Below are 23,819 nucleotides of genomic sequence, written 5' to 3'. Positions count from 1 at the left end.
CCATTCCAAAAGATGCGTTCCAGCAGTGTTTCCAGCAATGGCAGAAACGCTGGGAGAAGTGTATACATTACCAAGGAGACTACTTTGAAGGGGATTAGGGTTTTGTTCCTCAAAGTCAATAAATTTATTTTTGCCGACCAAAGGTCCGATACTTTTTGAACAGACCTTGTATATTTAACATAAAATGGCAAAAAGTTTTCCATAACAATATCTCAATAAAATTGTGTCTAGAACCATTTGTTATAAGTTAACTTTTATAATTTTAATTACAATATATTTTCTAAATAAGATCTCATAATAGCTGAGAAAGTTATGCAACTCATTGCTGGATTTTTTTGTAATGCAAGTGCAGAAGTTTACAACAAGACAATAAACAATTTATAACGGGGATTCCTGTGCAAATAAAAACAAAAGCAACCTAATTCAATCATAGCATCTTCAAATCGAATCAGTTTCCATCCCATTTTCTTTTTTATATGTGATAACTCAGAAGGAAGACTTCCAGATGTAAGAACGCTCAGTTTCACTTGGGGTAAACTTAATTTCAAAGTGTTAAAGTAATAACGGCGTGTACATGTTGACGACATTAATGCCCTGGGGGAAAATACATACGTCAATCCAAATACAAAATCATGCCTTTAGGGAAAATTACAAATGCTAAACTTAAAATTATACCTTTGAGGAAGAGTATCATTTTCATCCATTTTTTCTAATTCTGCATCCGACTGATTAAAACCGGCAAACAGGAGAAGTTTAAATAGAAGTTTTTCTTCTGCTTGCACTGTTAAGTTTTTAATTGTGATAATTAGATGCTGAAATATAAAAAATTTAAATGTTAGCATATAATCCATATTATAAAATTGTTTTATAAACCGATGATTAAATGTTATTCAGAGCATATTAATTTTTACTATTACCACATTTCTTAGTAAATTGTTTTTGAATTGCAGTTTTTAAATGGAAAACACAAATATATTAAAATTTATTCCACAAACATTCCTTTGTATATTTGTTGGACAATTTAACACACTGTTTGAAGTGACTTCTATTAAGCTAATTTATATTTATGAATCTTGCTTCCATGTGGTTCTGTGAGGTATGTATCGCAATCAAAATTATTTCCCATTTCCTCAATCACTGATGTAATATAAACGATAGCAAGTAATTACTCAGTTTTGAGAAATTCTAAATAGAACTAAATCAACTTATTTGTGATATATCAAAAATAGAGCTATGGTTTGTTCCATAGATTATTGCTGCTGGTCACCAGGGTCAACTTTAAGAATGAATTTATCAAAGTTAACTTCTATTTTTGCAGTTGAAATCTATACATCACTATCAGCATTTAATACAAAACAAACTTTGATGTGATTTATAACTTATATTGGTATCTTTATGAAAAGAATTTTAAAATTAATCTTGTATCTTTATGAATTTATATTTTCACTTCTATTCTTGTATAATCAAATTAAAAATACAAGGTAATGAATACTGATTATAAACCTATTTTAATTTTAGTATTTTAAGAAATGTAAAAAAACTTCTAGTCAATCTAAATAAAAATATCTTTGAAAATAAAATTGTATTTCAAATAACTGAAATACAAAGATATTTTTATTGCTAGTTAATACTGAAAGAGTGATGGCCAAGCAGGTAGCGTGACAACCTACCACTCGGGACCCAGGATTGAATTCAAATGGGTAAAAACCCCAGGAATTTTTCAGGAAATGGCTCATCTGGGTACGTCTAGCCCCATCCCTCATCATCTTGATGCTCCATTGTGGACTTACTTGAATCCAAAATGGGTTTGCTCTTAGTGACAACAGGTTAGTGTTAATTTTTTTAAAATTAATTACGTAAATAATTTTTATATTTTGGTAATGAAAATACATTGGCATTCTTACCTGGAAAAATTTTTAGTAGTCCATAAATAAATTTACCATTTACAAAACTTTTGTTAATGGTAACAAACTATACTCACAGTAAAATATTAAATAGGATACTAATCCTTAGTCCATTTATCTTTATTACAGTGATTAGTATTATTTTAAAATATTTATTTTACTGGTCAAAGGAAATATTCAGCAAGTCAACTGGACGACTAAAACCAACTTGGAGAAAACACTGCGCAGCTTACAATCTATGCATTGTTGTGAAATACCAGTAGTTCAGCTTATGTAAAACGTATGATTATTCAAAAACTTATAATGATGTCATCTAAGTTTTCTATTTAATCTTTGATTTGTAGATCTAAAATTATTATTACATTTACATTGTCCAATGTCAATAAACCTAATCTGGTGACAACTAAGATATATCTTATCAAAATAACACAGTGATATTGATACGGAACAAAACTGTAAAGTTTTATGTTTGTGAAAAAAAAATTTTTTCCATATTTAAAATTTACTGGCAAATTGCTTATTTAATTACAGCTAGTAGGCTTTGTTTGAAAGCCTTAATCATGATATCTCCATAGACTCTTCACAATCATTTCAAAAAGCAGAGTCAAATTTTTAAAATTTTTACTTTATTCTGTGTTTCTCATTTGTTCGGTTTTATGCAGAAAAATTATTTGAATACATCTTGTTTTAAACAAGTCCAAAAGATATCTATTGAACAAAGTTAGGGTATATTTGGCAGAATTTCATGTTTTTTGATATACAGTGGTGCCTCGTATAATGTACGCCNTCATGCCTCGAATAGTGGACGCTGCGAACAACGGACTTTCTGTTTGGCCGTTACATGACTCGAGCAACGGACTTTCTGCGAACAAGTGCGAATGATGTTTCCACTCTTTTGCCATTGCCAATGACAATCTGCTATTTTTATAATATATTAGTATTATTAGAATATATTATTAGTATATCTGAAGTACAGAGCTCCCATTGGGATTCGGCTTGCTCCCTTGTTTATTACGTACATCACCTCAGTGCAGGGGTATTTACATTTATTCAAGTGTTGTGCAAATCATGGCTTCTAAAAAAACAGAAAGGTGATTTCAATTGAAACAAAGCAAGAAATCATCAGGAGTGAAAGTTGACAAAAACTTCCTTGTCGAATGGGGAGAGGTTCAGGAGTTTACCAACACTCATTATCCAAACAAAGCTGAGGCCAGCAGGATCAATGATCTCTACAATGACACCCTTGCCCGTCATTTCCAACAGGTGTTAAAGAAGAGAGAGAAACAGACCACCTTGGACATGTTTCTCAAGAAGCCATCTGCCAAAAAAACAAAGGATGGAACAAGAGAAGTTGACCCTGCAAACACCGGTAGCTTCTCCTGAATCTGACTCTGATTAAAAAACAATAAAAAGAGACCTGCTGCAATGTGTAAAAAGTCTGTATCTGTATGAATGTGTGAAGTAAGTGTTCCTCCACCTCCTCCTCACATCTGATTACCCGGCATAATTGGTGGCTGTTCCATTTTCATTTTTTTCATGGTACATTACGGTTATTTTATGCTGTGGAATGAATTATATGTTTTAATATGTATTTCTATGGGAAAATGCATTTCGTATAACGGACTTTTCACTTAACGGACGTGCACCTGGAATGGATTAAGTACGTTATACGAGGAACCACTGTAATTAATTTCCACACTTTCAAGTATTTGCAAGATTTACTTGGATAAAGTTGAATTGCACTGTTTGGTCAAATCACACAATGCTGTTTGAGATAAAACTGCTTTTTCTTTGGACAATTCCCAAGTGTTTCATTTTAATACTGACATATCTTCATGATATATCTAATTCTTTTGGTCAACTTGGCTTGGGTGTCATCATAATTTTCTGCAAATTTTTGAATATTGCCAAATGTTTTGAATTTAATTTTGACTGCTTAGAATAAGTCCCCAAGCAACTATCTTTCTGGACCAACATTATTTTTTTTAAAACTTCTAGCACATCTGTAGACTATTGATTCATTGATACGAAATCATTTTAATTTATTTGTAAGTAGACATATCTGAGCAATCTTCTAAAAACTTGATTACAATTTTTCTAATGATACTTTCATTAATTATAAGCATTATTTAATTAATGTAACTAAGACATCAATTATCTATCTAATATAATGGTTATAAAATTTCCTAATGATTTTTTTAAGTCATTAATTTTGAATCCTTTTATTTTATTGGTTAGTTATTTTACTGTCAGTGTTTTATCCCTATTAACACATTACTCATTTGTTTCCTTGTTCATTTTATGTTTTAGCATATGTATGTACATATTTTAGAGAAACTGCATGTATATATTTTACTACTATTTCTCTTAGTTCTAATGTTGACGTCTTAAATGCAGCTCTTGAAATACTTCTAGTTAGTCACCCAATTTATAAGAATGATTAAGATTAAAGCAATAATACATTAATTTGTTGGTAATTGAAGATGGAATGTAAATAAACATTCAAATGAGAAAATGTGGGAGAATCATTCTTTGTATTAGAATAGATTAAAATGAATTGTTTAATGTACAAACCTTAAAAATTTCTGCATTGATATGTGTCGTGAACACTTTGTTAGCTGTAAAATGAATGGCAGGCAAGTGCCGCTGCTGATCTTTCTTGCTCGGTGGCGTAACAAAAAGTAATGTGGGTTTTTCTGCATCACGCAATTGATTGTCGACTTGGATATTTTGTATGCTCCCATCAACAGAATGGCCATCGTGAGTCCTGTTATATTCAACCATGATGTTTTGTAAACATATATAAATTAACTCTTCGCTGAGATGATTGATTAACGAAATTCCAAAACCTCCTGACAAATGAGAGTATATCTGAAAAAGTAATTAAGTAATTTACGTGCATTTAAGTGTGGAAATTATTTTATTTGATTATTACAAAAGTGAATTATTTTAAAGTTACTAGTTTTACTTACATGAACAGCATAAGTTTCTTCAATTTTTGAAAAAGTTTGTTTGTGCAAACTGTTTTTAGCAACCGCCAATTTAGTTTTTAATTTTTTTTGTTCCTCGACAACAACCCAATCAGTTGAAGAATTTGTCATGGATACCAACTGCTAAAAATTTTATATTAATAATTAATAAAGTATGAAGTTTTTATAAATAATTATTTTTATAACTATACTAAACTACCTTTTGTCTGAAGTCATATATCTGAAGAACTCTCGTTGGTCCATCAGGAATCACTTTAACAGCCAGCACTCCAGATCCACCTCTGAGTTTCTGTGGAACAATGGCTTGTTCGAGAGGAATATCATTTGGTGTTGTCATGTATATAACAGGTTGATTAGGTCCAAGTACTGCTTCTTGTCCTTTATGAATGCCTCTTTAAGTTAGAATTTTTTAAAATAATGTTCTTTTTACAAACAAATATCAATTACCTGCTTTTAAGCCAGAAAATCCATCTTTAGGTTGAACAAATAGATTTGGATGATCGCAGCAAAGTCTGCCATCTTCGGTAAAATGCCACGTCTGCGTTAAACTTCTTCGTTCGTCGGGTTTTCGTAACATTAGAGGGACAAATATACCCGGTAAAGGACTTAGTCCTGCTATATCCAAAACCAAAGTGCGTTCTAAATCCTTTTGGCTTACTTTTCTACGTGGATCTTGAGGTGGACTCGAGCCTTCGTGATGCAATAAACCAGTGCTTCCCATTCTCCAAAGTTGGCTCCTCTTTCCCTGTTCCTTTATTACAAATTGAAATGATAATACTATGTTTACATATAACATAACATATATAAATATTGTTAACAAATCTATAGAATTAGCAATCACTACAAATATGAATTTTATTTTCCCAGCTGTTATAGAATATAACATACCAAAAGTATGATAATTGGTAAAATTTTGACCCCTGCTTTTGCATTTTTCAATGTTGTCACACACTAAGAGCCAAAAACATACGCACAATTTTCTAAGAGTTTTTTTGTGTGTTGGCATAATTTTGCATTATATCTCTAGACTGGTTGAACTAAAACTTTTGAAACTTGGCAGTTATATTTCTATATATGGGGCATTGTTGCTTTTAAATTTTGATAGTTAAAGGTCAAACAGATGGAGGAGATTGAAGAAGGTCATGTATCATATCTCAAATGGAGTCAGACTTAATAAAAGCTTTACTCATTATTTACAATTTCTTTAAAAACTCACTCCTACCCAAAAATAAGCCTTTTGCCTTTTTACAGATACAAGATTTCATTAAAAAATAATTTTTATAACTGAAAACACCACATACAAGTTTTAACTTGTAAATTATGAGTGACAGAAAAGTTGTGCAAGTCCTTGCCAGCTTTTATTTCATAAGAATTTTTACATATCTGTATATTTGCATAAATATATATGCATGCACATAAATATGAAATATCCCAAGGGCATGCATTATCCCAGTGTTTCTCAAACTTTTATTAAGTGGGTCTGCCAGAAAATATACTTTTGGTGGTTTGCAAAAGTTGAGTTAAATTATTATGTTTTTAATATATATTTTAAATGTTTCTTAAAACAATGCCTTTATGTTTTGAATTTAATTAAATTAAAATTTTTAAAAGATATAAAATTACGTCAAAAGTAAATATTATGAGAATCAACTTTTTCCTATTCCACAATAAACTGTATTTTCGCAGAATGACTGGCATGCCACATAGTTGCAGTTTAACCGGCATGCCGGTAACCCATTTATAATATATAAAATTAATAAGATCTAGCAAAACTACTTATTAATTAAATGTTAGAGAAAACATTCTTCCAAGTACAATAAAATAACAACATTGTAATTTGACTAACTTAAAATCAGGAAGAGAATTTTTGTTTAAAGATAATAAAACAATTAACAACTTATCGATAGTAGTAGTAGTAGTAGTATTAGTAGTTAGTCATTGTGGGCCACACTGACCATCTACACTGACTTAAAAATAGCACCTTCCTCTCAAATTTCACACAAAACAGATTAATCACAAAACAGACAATCCATGAAAAGACAGTAATATGCTTCTTTTTAGTACTCAGGGCTCCCACCAACATATTTGCAGATCTCCTGGGGTCCAAGATTGAGAAACACTGAGTTACCCATTAATCCTGGTACAAAAGTTTGTGGTCAGCACTTATCATAAGCAATCTGTGATGCAATTTAAGTTCTCAAACATTAATTAATGATGTAACATGTCACAGCTTAGCATCATAAAAATCCTGCATTGCCCACAATGACAAGAAAAAAGTTAGAACAATGATCCATTCCAAGACCTGCAGACCACCAGACATCACATTCGTTGACAATCGAAACAAAACACATCCATCACAGACACAGCTGTACCAAGCACTCACAAAACATACACAGAAAAACTTGGTAAATACTCAGAAGTCACCTACAAAATGAAGTGTTTGTGGTGAACGGATAAGATATTTATTGTGCCTAAAATCCTTTCTTACAGGCATCATACTGAATATACTACACAAAAGTCTTGAACCATTAGGGCTTTACAACAGCATATATACTACACTACAGAAAGCTGCATACTAAACACATACTGCATCATATAGTTAGAAAATTCTTAGATACAGCTATAAACTTAAACAACATGTAAACAAACATTTATTTTCTACAGCTGTCTCTACTTTGGTCTGACATAGCATTTAGGCATTGGTATATAAGTCAAGTAGGATACACTGCACCAACATAATAATTAATTACACAGATAAAAAAATTATAAAAGGAACTGAATTGTTTCTTATAATTTTTCAAAATTTTTTTTAAAAGTAAACAAATAATTTTCAAATGAACTGTTATAATTGAAAACACATCTTGCTTACTTTCCCAGCAGAACTGTATATATAAATAAATGCTTACTGGAATTAATTATATACAATAAACAAACACCTTTCTCTATTCCAGCACGTTTAATGCATTAAAAAACTGTATACATTACAAATGTTTTTGGCTTTTTTGAAAAGCCTGCTTCAGGCATCTTGCATGAACTTCACTCTAGTTTTGAATCTTGAATTTTCAGAGGAGATTCTATTTTGAATTGTTTTGAAAACTCTTAAATGTGGGAATATTTTTAAACAGGAGAGTACAACACATGCTGACTTATATCCAAAAACTTAAATGAAAAACTTATGTTATTAGTTTAAATAAACAATGTGCACCAGGCTAAAAAGGAGACAGCCAAACATTTGGGTCTCTGATTTGAATGAAACTTAGCAAACTCAAACCTACATCATGTAGTTCCTGGCCTAGCATCTTATCCAATTGGCTATCAAAGTTATATGAAAAAATGAAACTTCCAAAGACTCTTTAGCTAAATGCTCAATTTTCAGGGTTCCATTTTTCAGAAAACACTTGAGAAATAGGTCCTAATATTTGCATAAGAAGCTGTTTGTGTTTAGGGCTATGTGCTTGCCAAGATGTTCAGGTCTCTGAACATCTTGGCAAAAAGACAGCCAAGAAGACTCTTAGCTATCTTCTTGTAAGTTGTCTTTTCCTGTTGGGTGTTGTTCTTGCTCTTTGTTTTTAGAGGGTTATCATATAAAGACTGCCAAGTCATAGATAATGTAGCATAGTCCTTATGATTAATGCATTCATTCTTCATACTCATTTTAAAAATCTCCAAAAGCTCTAATGTTCTCAGAGAGTGTGCTTCAAAAGCTGCTTTTATGAGAGTTGTGTTGTCAAACTCCATTGACTTATTTAAATACCTCACTTATCAAAACCAACATCTTAAGTTTCTCATTTAAATTTTTTGGATATAAGTCTGAGCATGCATTATACTCTCTTGTTTAAAACATCATTACCATTGTTACATATAAGTTTTCAAAACATTCCAAAATAGAATCTCATCTGAAAATTCAAAAATACAACGAAGTTCATAAGAGAACAACCTGAAGTAGGCTTATCAAAAAATCCAAAAACATTTGTAACACACACAACAGTCTGCTGGGAAAGTAAGCAAGGTGTGCTTATCATTATAATTACATTTTTCTAGTTTGATTAAGTTGTTTTTGGTATAATGAATATATGGGGTTTTGTAAAATAATTTGACCAAGCATTTTTACAAATAATTTTTGGTTTAAGAAATTTTTTAAGATATTGTCATGTGTGAGGAAACTTCTCAAGAAGAAAATCTCATAGTTAATGCAGTGCATTTCAAGTAAAAAAAAATATAAATCAATAAAAACTTACAATTATTAAACTACTTAAGGTTATATAATACAGAAACCTGCAAAAGCAAGAACCTCAGTAAGGTGGTAATTACAGTTGACCCCCTATAACACGGTAGATACATTCCGGTTTTTATGAATCCATTTTCTACGAGTCCAGCCAATCGCAGCCCGGCACGTATGCAGTTTACGGACTACGGCTGTTTCAAAGGTTTCTTCCATAAAATTAATCGATTCTAGACTAATTCGACTCAACATTTCCAAAACACATATAACTTTTTGGGAATAATCCATATAAACTATGCTATAAACAAAAAATTGTAGGATTGTGTGCACTGTTCGACTATGCCATTTGCTTAAGCTTGTTTTCGTCGTGGAACTTGTCATCAAATGGCGCTTGCATGCTTCCTGATAAATTATTTTTTTTTGCAAAAAATTCACTGAACTTTGGAGACATCATTAATATAAATATAATTTTTATGGACGTTAAATAACAAATGGTTTTTAGTAGGTCCACTGCTCGTTTAAACTCAATGGTTTGTGCAATATCTGTAATTGGTCTAGATTCGACCAATCCTATCGTGACATGAGTTGGTGATGACATTTTACCAAATTATAGGAGTTTTTTAGCATGTTTGTATGAATACTGTCGCAATTTTTTCGCCGTGATATAGGAATCCGAACTATAGGAACCCGTGTTATAGGGGGTCAACTGTACAAATATTTTTCAGTAAAATGATTACATTAACCTAACAAATGGAAAGCTGGAACTTGTGAGACACAGATAGAATGGAAGAAATTCACTACTAAAGCCCAAATAAGGGTAACCATAGAAATAAAAGCCAGAAATCATTTGTTCTGTATTTCCACATTTGTGCAGTGCTATCTATCAGGAAAAATTATTTTTCATTAGAAGGAGTTTCAAAATACATTGAAAGGCTCAGTCTTCCATTTTTGGCTTATATTTTTGTTCTTACGTATTTTTTCAACAGAAATCGATAATATAAATCTCCACAAAACTGTGACTTGCAAAGTAAGATGATGATAAAGATGTAGATCAGCTAATAGAAGATCCCAAGTTATTAGCTACGTAAAAATTTTCAGAGAATTTGGAAAAGCTAAAAAAGACCAAGAACCTTTTCATAAAGTTACAGATATAATTTCATTAGAAAACCAAACACAACTAAAGTTTTTTAATGATATTATTTTAATTAAAAAATAAACTATGCCTATTTATTTGTATGTAAAATCTTTACAATATGCAGCCATCTTTAACAAATTCAATTTGAATTAGATGAAAAAATAAGTTTTACTTTTACAATTTACTTATAAAAGAAAACGAGATATTGCTAGGGCATTTTTTATAGGCAAAAGAGAGAAATAGAAAAGTGGCAAGATTTGTTAAAGGTGGAAAACCTGCAAGACATGGAAATGCAGGATAGTTCCATTGAGTTCTGGCTTTTACAAGTTTCTACTGCATACTAAAAAAAACTTACATTAAATTTTTAACAGTCTAAAACAAAATAGAACATCGACTGAATTCTCTTAAATCTACAACAAATGATTATTATTATATTTAAAAATGATTTAGTTTACTTTTCTGCTTAAAATCACTTTTGTTGTTCCTTCTGGCACATCCAACACTAAATCTTGACACATCATCTTCTTAAAACTTTTTGTCTGAAGTGGATCTTGCTTTTCTAAACTGTAATTTTAAAAACAAAACATAAGCAATTAATTTGTCTGCAGACTGTTGAAAATTTAAAAAACACATGTATATTAAACCTTGAAAATGTGCCAGTAAATGACAAGTAAATAAAATTTCCATAAAATAATTTGTCTCCTTCGCCAAATACATTCATATTGTAAGTAGCAGTTGCTCCACCAGGTGCACAACAAGTAATCATTGGAGGAAGAGTTGGTTCATCCCAAGCATAAGGCACTTCGAATAAACATTTATAAATATAAATCAAATACATTTTTAAAAATACACACACACACACATATATATATATATGTATGTATGTATATAAAATACTAAATAACTTACCACATGAACCTGGTCTTACAGATGTTTTTAGTCTTTCATCTATAATATTTGTTTGATAATAAATTATAGGAACTTCTGAATGATTATCAATTCGTAGAGGTGATGGCATATTTTCTGCATCAGAGAAGACAATAATGTATTTAGCGCCTTGCAATATTATTTCTACTCTTAAGAAATGAGATTTCCCATGGCCATTCCTGTAAATTATTCAAATTAGCTATTTGTACTAATAAGTATGTACTACATGCATTAATAATCAAAAGTTACTATAAAATCAGCCACTTATCAATTACAGAAATAAAATATATGATAGTTAACTCATATTTTTCACTAAAGAAAGAAATTAAAACTCAAAGTAAACATATTTTTGTCCTGAAAGAAATCTAGGTACGGAATGTCTGGTATATTATGGAAGAAATCCTTCCATAATATACCAGACATTCCATTTTAGTTAATTTGATCCTAAACATTGTTAATTTTAATCACATATATTCACCACTTGATTTTGTTAATAAATAATAATAATAATTTACACTTCAGGATTTTTATTAACTACATTTATAATTTAAAATTCTAAGTCATTTACATTTAATTATGCAAAATAAATTTGTTACTTACCGCATATTAACGTGAAAAGAATTAATTTTATCTATTGAAAATCCACCCGACCACATGCAGTCTGGTACATCGGAAAGACGAACACAGAGTAAATTATCTAGATCGACACGGGGCCAGTGAAATGGCATGTGACAATTTGGAACTGCAGACATCACATATTGATGACTGAATTTTTTCTATAAAATATAAAAATTTGTAATTATATTAAATGAAATGCAAAATTCCAATTATATCAAAAATTTAGTGAAGAACATAAAAAAAGAATAAAATTAAATAAATAAATACTAAATATCAATCCTTACTAGATTTTCAACAGCAAATTTCTGAGAAAATTCCAATTTATAGCTACTTTTATTATCTAACTGATATCTTGGTGAAACTGTAACCATGTAAGTATCTCTGTAACGTCCTCTTCCCATTCTCACATCAATTCCAATTGTATAAACCCTGTTAATAATTAATTATTTTAATTTAAATAATTTGAATATAAATAAAAACAATCATTTTCTTTTTAAATAGTTACCAATCTGGTCTGGAATCTCTAGGTGTTACATGTAAATGACGAACTCTAATTCCTTTTTGTAAATTAAAACTGTTACACCATTGAGTTAGAGAATTCGGATGAAGTGATCGTCCTATTCTTATACTGCACCTGTAACAAAGTAAGCAATTTTTGTTAGAATTTATAATAAAATAATAAAATCGATGCTAAAGTCGTAACAGAAATATATACATGGCCGAGGCATCTTTATCTGCAAATGAGAACAGTAACGGCACTACACTTCTAGCCAATTCGTGTTCATCCGATTGTCCGGCAGCTTCTACTTGGGTTCCTTCTTGACGAAAAACCAATGGTAGACCAGAATTATTTATTAACCAATATGGCGATGAAATGTTTATCTAATAAAATAAAAACAATATAAAATCTCCAATTTAAGAATTTTTCTTACACATTAAATATAATAACATTTTACCTTCAAAGCACCACCATACAGAGGGATAACTCTTGCTTGCAGCATTAATAGTCGGTCTTGATTATCGTACATTAAAATTCGTGTTAAAAATTCACGAGAACAAGGCCTGACAATCAATTCATTACATTTTTGAAAATTTTCACAGGAAAATTCAAAAATCATTATTTCACTAACATCGACCTAAATTTGCAAGTAATTTGATTTAAAATACAAATTAATTTACTTAATAACTCAATTAATTTTAATAATAATTTATAATAAGTGTTATATTTAGAACTTACATTGTGTAAAGATGTATTATGACCAGGCTTGATATATCCCGATATACAAGATTCATTATCTTTCACAACAAAATGTAATTCATATGGAAGCAAATTAGTAATCTTTAGAGGAGGAAGTAAAAAAATTTTATGTCCTGGCTGATGAGATAATTGTCCCGAAGAAACAAATGACCTTTGGGAACTGTACGAAACGGTACTTTGTGGATTATCAGTCATGTAACGTTCTCGTTTTACACAAACACTGATCCTAATAACAAAAATAAATTATCATCATCATCATCATCATCAAATGAATAGATTAATTGAAGCATACCTATAATGTTTTTCATAAGAAACTGCAGATCTGCAAATATTCAATTCTCCACCAATATCTCCTGGTTTCACAATATGTTGCCAAACAATTGGATTACAACTATATACCACTGGTTTATCTACCGGTTTCAACCATATTTGGTTGTGTAAATATGGAAGTGGTACTGCTAATGTTGTATGAGACACAAGGTATAACGTTTGTTTTGGTACTAAAATAAAAGAAGAAATTATTTATATAATAATTATAATAATGTACTAAGTTTACCCAATAATTTCTGACATAATTTTAATTTTTGTTTGTTTTATTTTTTTTATACATACAGAATTGGATAATCTATTTATTTCTGGTTTAGCAAATCGATAAAATACACCAACTTGATCTACTGACACAGGTGCAAGCTGTTGCCAACCATTTATTTTTATTATCAATTGATGTTTTCTAAGTCTATGTGAATCCTAGAAAAGATAATATTTGATTATTATAAAGAAATGAAAAAAATAAAATAAAATTTTCTTAATTATTCCAATTACATTCCCCATTTTGTTTTCAAGATTATTTCTACTAAAATTCTAAGAAATGAAATAAAAATGTACTTAAAAATAAAGCTTAAGAATTGTTTTTTTTTAACCATAAAAAATCTTTTCATACTCCTAAATACATTTTAATACTGTTAAGTGCGTGCAGTTAGAAATGTGAAGAGTTTCCAGAATTTTGTTGAGTTTATAGTTTATACTCTTTCAAATCATGATTAAAAACTTTTATACCACATTTTTACTCTCATTTGGTTACACTAATGATGACAACTAGTTACATTAGTAGTTAAACTTTTATATTCATTTTTATAACTTAAAAATGAATTAAAAATTGATTAAAAGCATAAAGATTAATAGAAATTTATTTTGTCTACATGTACTGTACACATACTACATGAGTTGAGACCCAATTTCTTATCTGATGAGGTTTTCACCACAGATGTTTTTCTCAGTAATGCAAGCTATTATATTACTTTATATCAAAGTATAAAACATACAGCTACAGATATTATTCATTATAAGAACTTACACTTTTTGACAAAAAGTTATATCCCCAGATAGAACTGTCCAATTACTGTATACTGCAAAACTCAACATACAACTATGTCTCAGAAAGTTGTAAATGATTACAATTGTGGTCCAATTATATGCCAGGTAATGCCATCATAGTGGCTTAAAGTTGTTACACCAGTATCCTATAAAAAAGGCATGTAGAGGCTCACTATGTTCTGAATTTTCAGAGTAGCTGTTGTTTGTAGGTCTTCAAACACCAGACATGCTTGTATGACATAGTCATAAACATTATGTATAGCTGAAAGAGTTTGACAAAAGCCACATCATCTAACTGAGAGAAGCAGTATGGCTGTTTCAACAAATTGTCCACCACATGGGCCATTCTAACCTGACCGTGAGATGTTGTTGTGGACAATGGATATGTCAAGACACACACAGTGGGCAGGTTCTGGATGTCCCAAACAAACCAGCAGGAGAGATGATTGTCTGGTCATGATACAAGCATAAACAGCTGCAATGGCATTTTTATCTATCATTCAAAGACAAATGCAAGTCTCTCTACAGAATCCTGTCTCTTCCCATATCATTGGCAGATAATTAATGGAGGCAAATTCGCATGTATAGTAACCACTGTGCATCATGCCACTAGCACTGGGTATGTTTCCTTGCAAGCAGCTAAGTAAGCAAACTAATGATATAGATTGTTTCATATGAAATGAACTATGTCATTGGCTTGCTTACTNTTTATATTAATAATTAATAAAGTATGAAGTTTTTATAAATAATTATTTTTATAACTATACTAAACTACCTTTTGTCTGAAGTCATATATCTGAAGAACTCTCGTTGGTCCATCAGGAATCACTTTAACAGCCAGCACTCCAGATCCACCTCTGAGTTTCTGTGGAACAATGGCTTGTTCGAGAGGAATATCATTTGGTGTTGTCATGTATATAACAGGTTGATTAGGTCCAAGTACTGCTTCTTGTCCTTTATGAATGCCTCTTTAAGTTAGAATTTTTTAAAATAATGTTCTTTTTACAAACAAATATCAATTACCTGCTTTTAAGCCAGAAAATCCATCTTTAGGTTGAACAAATAGATTTGGATGATCGCAGCAAAGTCTGCCATCTTCGGTAAAATGCCACGTCTGCGTTAAACTTCTTCGTTCGTCGGGTTTTCGTAACATTAGAGGGACGAATATACCCGGTAAAGGACTTAGTCCTGCTATATCCAAAACCAAAGTGCGTTCTAAATCCTTTTGGCTTACTTTTCTACGTGGATCTTGAGGTGGACTCGAGCCTTCGTGATGCAATAAACCAGTGCTTCCCATTCTCCAAAGTTGGCTCCTCTTTCCCTGTTCCTTTATTACAAATTGAAATGATAATACTATGTTTACATATAACATAACATATATAAATATTGTTAACAAATCTATAGAATTAGCAATCACTACAAATATGAATTTTATTTTCCCAGCTGTTATAGAATATAACATACCAAAAGTATGATAATTGGTAAAATTTTGACCCCTGCTTTTGCATTTTTCAATGTTGTCACACACTAAGAGCCAAAAACATACGCACAATTTTCTAAGAGTTTTTTTGTGTGTTGGCATAATTTTGCATTATATCTCTAGACTGGTTGAACTAAAACTTTTGAAACTTGGCAGTTATATTTCTATATATGGGGCATTGTTGCTTTTAAATTTTGATAGTTAAAGGTCAAACAGATGGAGGAGATTGAAGAAGGTCATGTATCATATCTCAAATGGAGTCAGACTTAATAAAAGCTTTACTCATTATTTACAATTTCTTTAAAAACTCACTCCTACCCAAAAATAAGCCTTTTGCCTTTTTACAGATACAAGATTTCATTAAAAAATAATTTTTATAACTGAAAACACCACATACAAGTTTTAACTTGTAAATTATGAGTGACAGAAAAGTTGTGCAAGTCCTTGCCAGCTTTTATTTCATAAGAATTTTTACATATCTGTATATTTGCATAAATATATATGCATGCACATAAATATGAAATATCCCAAGGGCATGCATTATCCCAGTGTTTCTCAAACTTTTATTAAGTGGGTCTGCCAGAAAATATACTTTTGGTGGTTTGCAAAAGTTGAGTTAAATTATTATGTTTTTAATATATATTTTAAATGTTTCTTAAAACAATGCCTTTATGTTTTGAATTTAATTAAATTAAAATTTTTAAAAGATATAAAATTACGTCAAAAGTAAATATTATGAGAATCAACTTTTTCCTATTCCACAATAAACTGTATTTTCGCAGAATGACTGGCATGCCACATAGTTGCAGTTTAACCGGCATGCCGGTAACCCATTTATAATATATAAAATTAATAAGATCTAGCAAAACTACTTATTAATTAAATGTTAGAGAAAACATTCTTCCAAGTACAATAAAATAACAACATTGTAATTTGACTAACTTAAAATCAGGAAGAGAATTTTTGTTTAAAGATAATAAAACAATTAACAACTTATCGATAGTAGTAGTAGTAGTATTAGTAGTTAGTCATTGTGGGCCACACTGACCATCTACACTGACTTAAAAATAGCACCTTCCTCTCAAATTTCACACAAAACAGATTAATCACAAAACAGACAATCCATGAAAAGACAGTAATATGCTTCTTTTTAGTACTCAGGGCTCCCACCAACATATTTGCAGATCTCCTGGGGTCCAAGATTGAGAAACACTGAGTTACCCATTAATCCTGGTACAAAAGTTTGTGGTCAGCACTTATCATAAGCAATCTGTGATGCAATTTAAGTTCTCAAACATTAATTAATGATGTAACATGTCACAGCTTAGCATCATAAAAATCCTGCATTGCCCACAATGACAAGAAAAAAGTTAGAACAATGATCCATTCCAAGACCTGCAGACCACCAGACATCACATTCGTTGACAATCGAAACAAAACACATCCATCACAGACACAGCTGTACCAAGCACTCACAAAACATACACAGAAAAACTTGGTAAATACTCAGAAGTCACCTACAAAATGAAGTGTTTGTGGTGAACGGATAAGATATTTATTGTGCCTAAAATCCTTTCTTACAGGCATCATACTGAATATACTACACAAAAGTCTTGAACCATTAGGGCTTTACAACAGCATATATACTACACTACAGAAAGCTGCATACTAAACACATACTGCATCATATAGTTAGAAAATTCTTAGATACAGCTATAAACTTAAACAACATGTAAACAAACATTTTCTACAGCTGTCTCTACTTTGGTCTGACATAGCATTTAGGCATTGGTATATAAGTCAAGTAGGATACACTGCACCAACATAATAATTAATTACACAGATAAAAAAATTATAAAAGGAACTGAATTGTTTCTTATAATTTTTCAAAATTTTTTTTAAAAGTAAACAAATAATTTTCAAATGAACTGTTATAATTGAAAACACATCTTGCTTACTTTCCCAGCAGAACTGTATATATAAATAAATGCTTACTGGAATTAATTATATACAATAAACAAACACCTTTCTCTATTCCAGCACGTTTAATGCATTAAAAAACTGTATACATTACAAATGTTTTTGGCTTTTTTGAAAAGCCTGCTTCAGGCATCTTGCATGAACTTCACTCTAGTTTTGAATCTTGAATTTTCAGAGGAGATTCTATTTTGAATTGTTTTGAAAACTCTTAAATGTGGGAATGTTTTTAAACAGGAGAGTACAACACATGCTGACTTATATCCAAAAACTTAAATGAAAAACTTATGTTATTAGTTTAAATAAACAATGTGCACCAGGCTAAAAAAGAGACAGCCAAACATTTGGGTCTCTGATTTGAATGAAACTTAGCAAACTCAAACCTACATCATGTAGTTCCTGGCCTAGCATCTTATCCAATTGGCTATCAAAGTTATATGAAAAAATGAAACTTCCAAAGACTCTTTAGCTAAATGCTCAATTTTCAGGGTTCCATTTTTCAGAAAACACTTGAGAAATAGGTCCTAATATTTGCATAAGAAGCTGTTTGTGTTTAGGGCTATGTGCTTGCCAAGATGTTCAGGTCTCTGAACATCTTGGCAAAAAGACAGCCAAGAAGACTCTTAGCTATCTTCTTGTAAGTTGTCTTTTCCTGTTGGGTGTTGTTCTTGCTCTTTGTTTTTAGAGGGTTATCATATAAAGACTGCCAAGTCATAGATAATGTAGCATAGTCCTTATGATTAATGCATTCATTCTTCATACTCATTTTAAAAATCTCCAAAAGCTCTAATGTTCTCAGAGAGTGTGCTTCAAAAGCTGCTTTTATGAGAGTTGTGTTGTCAAACTCCATTGACTTATTTAAATACCTCACTTATCAAAACCAACATCTTAAGTTTCTCATTTAAATTTTTTGGATATAAGTCTGAGCATGCATTATACTCTCTTGTTTAAAACATCATTACCATTGTTACATATAAGTTTTCAAAACATTCCAAAATAGAATCTCATCTGAAAATTCAAAAATACAACGAAGTTCATAAGAGAACAACCTGAAGTAGGCTTATCAAAAAATCCAAAAACATTTGTAACACACACAACAGTCTGCTGGGAAAGTAAGCAAGGTGTGCTTATCATTATAATTACATTTTTCTAGTTTGATTAAGTTGTTTTTGGTATAATGAATATATGGGGTTTTGTAAAATAATTTGACCAAGCATTTTTACAAATAATTTTTGGTTTAAGAAATTTTTTAAGATATTGTCATGTGTGAGGAAACTTCTCAAGAAGAAAATCTCATAGTTAATGCAGTGCATTTCAAGTAAAAAAAAATATAAATCAATAAAAACTTACAATTATTAAACTACTTAAGGTTATATAATACAGAAACCTGCAAAAGCAAGAACCTCAGTAAGGTGGTAATTACAGTTGACCCCCTATAACACGGTAGATACATTCCGGTTTTTATGAATCCATTTTCTATGAGTCCAGCCAATCGCAGCCCAGCACGTATGCAGTTTACGGACTACGGCTGTTTCAAAGGTTTCTTCCATAAAATTAATCGATTCTAGACTAATTTGACTCAACATTTCCAAAACACATATAACTTTTTGGGAATAATCCATATAAACTATGCTATAAACAAAAAATTGTAGGATTAGTTACCAAGTGTGCACTGTTCGACTATGCCATTGCTTAAGCTTGTTTTCGTCGTGGAACTTGTCATCAAATGGCGCTTGCATGCTTCCTGATAAATTATTTTTTTTTTGCAAAAAATTCACTGAACTTTGGAGACATCATTAATATAAATATAATTTTTATGGACGTTAAATAATAAATGGTTTTTAGTAGGTCCACTGCTCGTTTAAACTCAATGGTTTGTGCAATATCTGTAATTGGTCTAGATTCGACCAATCCTATCGTGACATGAGTTGGCAATGACATTTTACCAAATTATAGGAGTTTTTTAGCATGTTTGTATGAATACTGTCGCAATTTTTTCGCCGTGATATAGGAATCCGAACTATAGGAACCCGTGTTATAGGGGGTCAACTGTACAAATATTTTTCAGTAAAATGATTACATTAACCTAACAAATGGAAAGCTGGAACTTGTGAGACACAGATAGAATGGAAGAAATTCACTACTAAAGCCCAAATAAGGGTAACCATAGAAATAAAAGCCAGAAATCATTTGTTCTGTATTTCCACATTTGTGCAGTGCTATCTATCAGGAAAAATTATTTTTCATTAGAAGGAGTTTCAAAATACATTGAAAGGCTCAGTCTTCCATTTTTGTCTTATATTTTTGTTCTTATGTATTTTTTCAACAGAAATCAATAATATAAACCTCCACAAAACTGTGACTTGCAAAGTAAGATGATGATAAAGATGTAGATCAGCTAATAGAAGATCCCAAGTTTTTAGCTACGTAAAAATTTTCAGAGAATTTGGAAAAGCTAAAAAAGACCAAGAACCTTTTCATAAAGTTACAGATATAATTTCATTAGAAAACCAAACACAACTAAAGTTTTTTAATGATATTATTTTAATTAAAAAATAAACTATGCCTATTTATTTGTATGTAAAATCTTTACAATATGCAGCCATCTTTAACAAATTCAATTTGAATTAGATGAAAAAATAAGTTTTACTTTTACAATTTACTTATAAAAGAAAACGAGATATTGCTAGGGCATTTTTTATAGGCAACAGAGAGAAATAGAAAAGTGGCAAGATTTGTTAAAGGTGGAAAACCTGCAAGACATGGAAATGCAGGATAGTTCCATTGAGTTCTGGCTTTTACAAGTTTCTACTGCATACTAAAAAAAACTTACATTAAATTTTTAACAGTCTAAAACAAAATAGAACATCGACTGAATTCTCTTAAATCTACAACAAATGATTATTATTATATTTAAAAATGATTTAGTTTACTTTTCTGCTTAAAATCACTTTTGTTGTTCCTTCTGGCACATCCAACACTAAATCTTGACACATCATCTTCTTAAAACTTTTTGTCTGAAGTGGATCTTGCTTTTCTAAACTGTAATTTTAAAAACAAAACATAAGCAATTAATTTGTCTGCAGACTGTTGAAAATTTAAAAAACACATGTATATTAAACCTTGAAAATGTGCCAGTAAATGACAAGTAAATAAAATTTCCATAAAATAATTTGTCTCCTTCGCCAAATACATTCATATTGTAAGTAGCAGTTGCTCCACCAGGTGCACAACAAGTAATCATTGGAGGAAGAGTTGGTTCATCCCAAGCATAAGGCACTTCGAATAAACATTTATAAATATAAATCAAATAAATTTTTAAAAATACACACACACACACATATATATATATATGTATGTATGTATATAAAATACTAAATAACTTACCACATGAACCTGGTCTTACAGATGTTTTTAGTCTTTCATCTATAATATTTGTTTGATAATAAATTATAGGAACTTCTGAATGATTATCAATTCGTAGAGGTGATGGCATATTTTCTGCATCAGAGAAGACAATAATGTATTTAGCACCTTGCAATATTATTTCTACTCTTAAGAAATGAGATTTCCCATGGCCATTCCTGTAAATTATTCAAATTAGCTATTTGTACTAATAAGTATGTACTACATGCATTAATAATCAAAAGTTACTATAAAATCAGCCACTTATCAATTACAGAAATAAAATATATGATAGTTAACTCATATTTTTCACTAAAGAAAGAAATTAAAACTCAAAGTAAACATATTTTTGTCCTGAAAGAAATCTAGGTACGGAATGTCTGGTATATTATGGAAGAAATCCTTCCATAATATACCAGACATTCCATTTTAGTTAATTTGATCCTAAACATTGTTAATTTTAATCACATATATTCACCACTTGATTTTGTTAATAAATAATAATAATAATTTACACTTCAAAATTTTTATTAACTACATTTATAATTTAAAATTCTAAGTCATTTACATTTAATTATGCAAAATAAATTTGTTACTTACCGCATATTAACGTGAAAAGAATTAATTTTATCTATTGAAAATCCACCCGACCACATGCAGTCTGGTACATCGGAAAGACGAACACAGAGTAAATTATCTAGATCGACACGGGGCCAGTGAAATGGCATGTGACAATTTGGAACTGCAGACATCACATATTGATGACTGAATTTTTTCTATAAAATATAAAAATTTGTAATTATATTAAATGAAATGCAAAATTCCAATTATATCAAAAATTTAGTGAAGAACATAAAAAAAGAATAAAATTAAATAAATAAATACTAAATATCAATCCTTACTAGATTTTCAACAGCAAATTTCTGAGAAAATTCCAATTTATAGCTACTTTTATTATCTAACTGATATCTTGGTGAAACTGTAACCATGTAAGTATCTCTGTAACGTCCTCTTCCCATTCTCACATCAATTCCAATTGTATAAACCCTGTTAATAATTAATTATTTTAATTTAAATAATTTGAATATAAATAAAAACAATCATTTTCTTTTTAAATAGTTACCAATCTGGTCTGGAATCTCTAGGTGTTACATGTAAATGACGAACTCTAATTCCTTTTTGTAAATTAAAACTGTTACACCATTGAGTTAGAGAATTCGGATGAAGTGATCGTCCTATTCTTATACTGCACCTGTAACAAAGTAAGCAATTTTTGTTAGAATTTATAATAAAATAATAAAATCGATGCTAAAGTCGTAACAGAAATATATACATGGCCGAGGCATCTTTATCTGCAAATGAGAACAGTAACGGCACTACACTTCTAGCCAATTCGTGTTCATCCGATTGTCCGGCAGCTTCTACTTGGGTTCCTTCTTGACGAAAAACCAATGGTAGACCAGAATTATTTATTAACCAATATGGCGATGAAATGTTTATCTAATAAAATAAAAACAATATAAAATCTCCAATTTAAGAATTTTTCTTACACATTAAATATAATAACATTTTACCTTCAAAGCACCACCATACAGAGGGATAACTCTTGCTTGCAGCATTAATAGTCGGTCTTGATTATCGTACATTAAAATTCGTGTTAAAAATTCACGAGAACAAGGCCTGACAATCAATTCATTACATTTTTGAAAATTTTCACAGGAAAATTCAAAAATCATTATTTCACTAACATCGACCTAAATTTGCAAGTAATTTGATTTAAAATACAAATTAATTTACTTAATAACTCAATTAATTTTAATAATAATTTATAATAAGTGTTATATTTAGAACTTACATTGTGTAAAGATGTATTATGACCAGGCTTGATATATCCCGATATACAAGATTCATTATCTTTCACAACAAAATGTAATTCATATGGAAGCAAATTAGTAATCTTTAGAGGAGGAAGTAAAAAAATTTTATGTCCTGGCTGATGAGATAATTGTCCCGAAGAAACAAATGACCTTTGGGAACTGTACGAAACGGTACTTTGTGGATTATCAGTCATGTAACGTTCTCGTTTTACACAAACACTGATCCTAATAACAAAAATAAATTATCATCATCATCATCATCATCAAATGAATAGATTAATTGAAGCATACCTATAATGTTTTTCATAAGAAACTGCAGATCTGCAAATATTCAATTCTCCACCAATATCTCCTGGTTTCACAATATGTTGCCAAACAATTGGATTACAACTATATACCACTGGTTTATCTACCGGTTTCAACCATATTTGGTTGTGTAAATATGGAAGTGGTACTGCTAATGTTGTATGAGACACAAGGTATAACGTTTGTTTTGGTACTAAAATAAAAGAAGAAATTATTTATATAATAATTATAATAATGTACTAAGTTTACCCAATAATTTCTGACATAATTTTAATTTTTGTTTGTTTTATTTTTTTTATACATACAGAATTGGATAATCTATTTATTTCTGGTTTAGCAAATCGAT

The 23,819-nt window shown here is 30.3% G+C and overlaps 2 protein-coding genes across 3 annotated transcripts in view; both read right to left on the bottom strand.

Moving 5' to 3' along the window:
• Nucleotides 1-13,482, bottom strand: part of LOC111629886 (vacuolar protein sorting-associated protein 13D-like) — a 24,192-nt gene extending 10,710 nt beyond the window's left edge. Inside the window, exons 1-16 of one of the 2 annotated variants that reach the window (XM_023373812.1) lie at nucleotides 13,347-13,482; nucleotides 13,034-13,280; nucleotides 12,753-12,932; nucleotides 12,512-12,678; nucleotides 12,302-12,430; nucleotides 12,081-12,225; nucleotides 11,779-11,954; nucleotides 11,161-11,357; nucleotides 10,896-11,052; nucleotides 10,707-10,815; nucleotides 5,342-5,645; nucleotides 5,094-5,272; nucleotides 4,877-5,017; nucleotides 4,479-4,775; nucleotides 676-812; nucleotides 419-594 (exon numbers count right to left, since the gene is read on the bottom strand). In XM_023373812.1, the coding sequence (XP_023229580.1) occupies nucleotides 419-594; nucleotides 676-812; nucleotides 4,479-4,775; nucleotides 4,877-5,017; nucleotides 5,094-5,272; nucleotides 5,342-5,645; nucleotides 10,707-10,815; nucleotides 10,896-11,052; nucleotides 11,161-11,357; nucleotides 11,779-11,954; nucleotides 12,081-12,225; nucleotides 12,302-12,430; nucleotides 12,512-12,678; nucleotides 12,753-12,932; nucleotides 13,034-13,249 (2,710 nt within the window). In that variant the 5' untranslated portion in view covers nucleotides 13,250-13,280; nucleotides 13,347-13,482. The remainder of the gene's footprint in view (nucleotides 1-418; nucleotides 595-675; nucleotides 813-4,478; nucleotides 4,776-4,876; nucleotides 5,018-5,093; nucleotides 5,273-5,341; nucleotides 5,646-10,706; nucleotides 10,816-10,895; nucleotides 11,053-11,160; nucleotides 11,358-11,778; nucleotides 11,955-12,080; nucleotides 12,226-12,301; nucleotides 12,431-12,511; nucleotides 12,679-12,752; nucleotides 12,933-13,033; nucleotides 13,281-13,346) is intronic. The other variant, XM_023373813.1, reaches the window with a different exon arrangement.
• A 1,712-nt stretch (nucleotides 13,483-15,194) lies between these two features.
• On the bottom strand, nucleotides 15,195-23,667 carry LOC111629893 (vacuolar protein sorting-associated protein 13D-like). Its single transcript, XM_023373822.1, has 12 exons — nucleotides 23,459-23,667; nucleotides 23,146-23,392; nucleotides 22,865-23,044; nucleotides 22,624-22,790; nucleotides 22,414-22,542; nucleotides 22,193-22,337; nucleotides 21,891-22,066; nucleotides 21,273-21,469; nucleotides 21,008-21,164; nucleotides 20,819-20,927; nucleotides 15,452-15,755; nucleotides 15,195-15,382 (listed from the first exon to the last, which is right to left on the bottom strand). Exons 2-12 carry the CDS (start codon nucleotides 23,359-23,361, stop codon nucleotides 15,195-15,197), a joined length of 1,968 nt encoding a protein of 655 aa, XP_023229590.1. The 5' UTR covers nucleotides 23,362-23,392; nucleotides 23,459-23,667.
• Between the last annotated feature and the right edge of the window lie 152 nt (nucleotides 23,668-23,819).

This window comes from Centruroides sculpturatus, unplaced genomic scaffold, assembly GCF_000671375.1.
Source record: "Centruroides sculpturatus isolate CEXI.00-Female unplaced genomic scaffold, Cexi_2.0 scaffold642, whole genome shotgun sequence".
In the NCBI taxonomy this organism is placed as follows: Eukaryota; Metazoa; Arthropoda; class Arachnida; order Scorpiones; family Buthidae; genus Centruroides; species Centruroides sculpturatus.
This window is presented reverse-complemented; position numbering and strand designations above follow the sequence as displayed.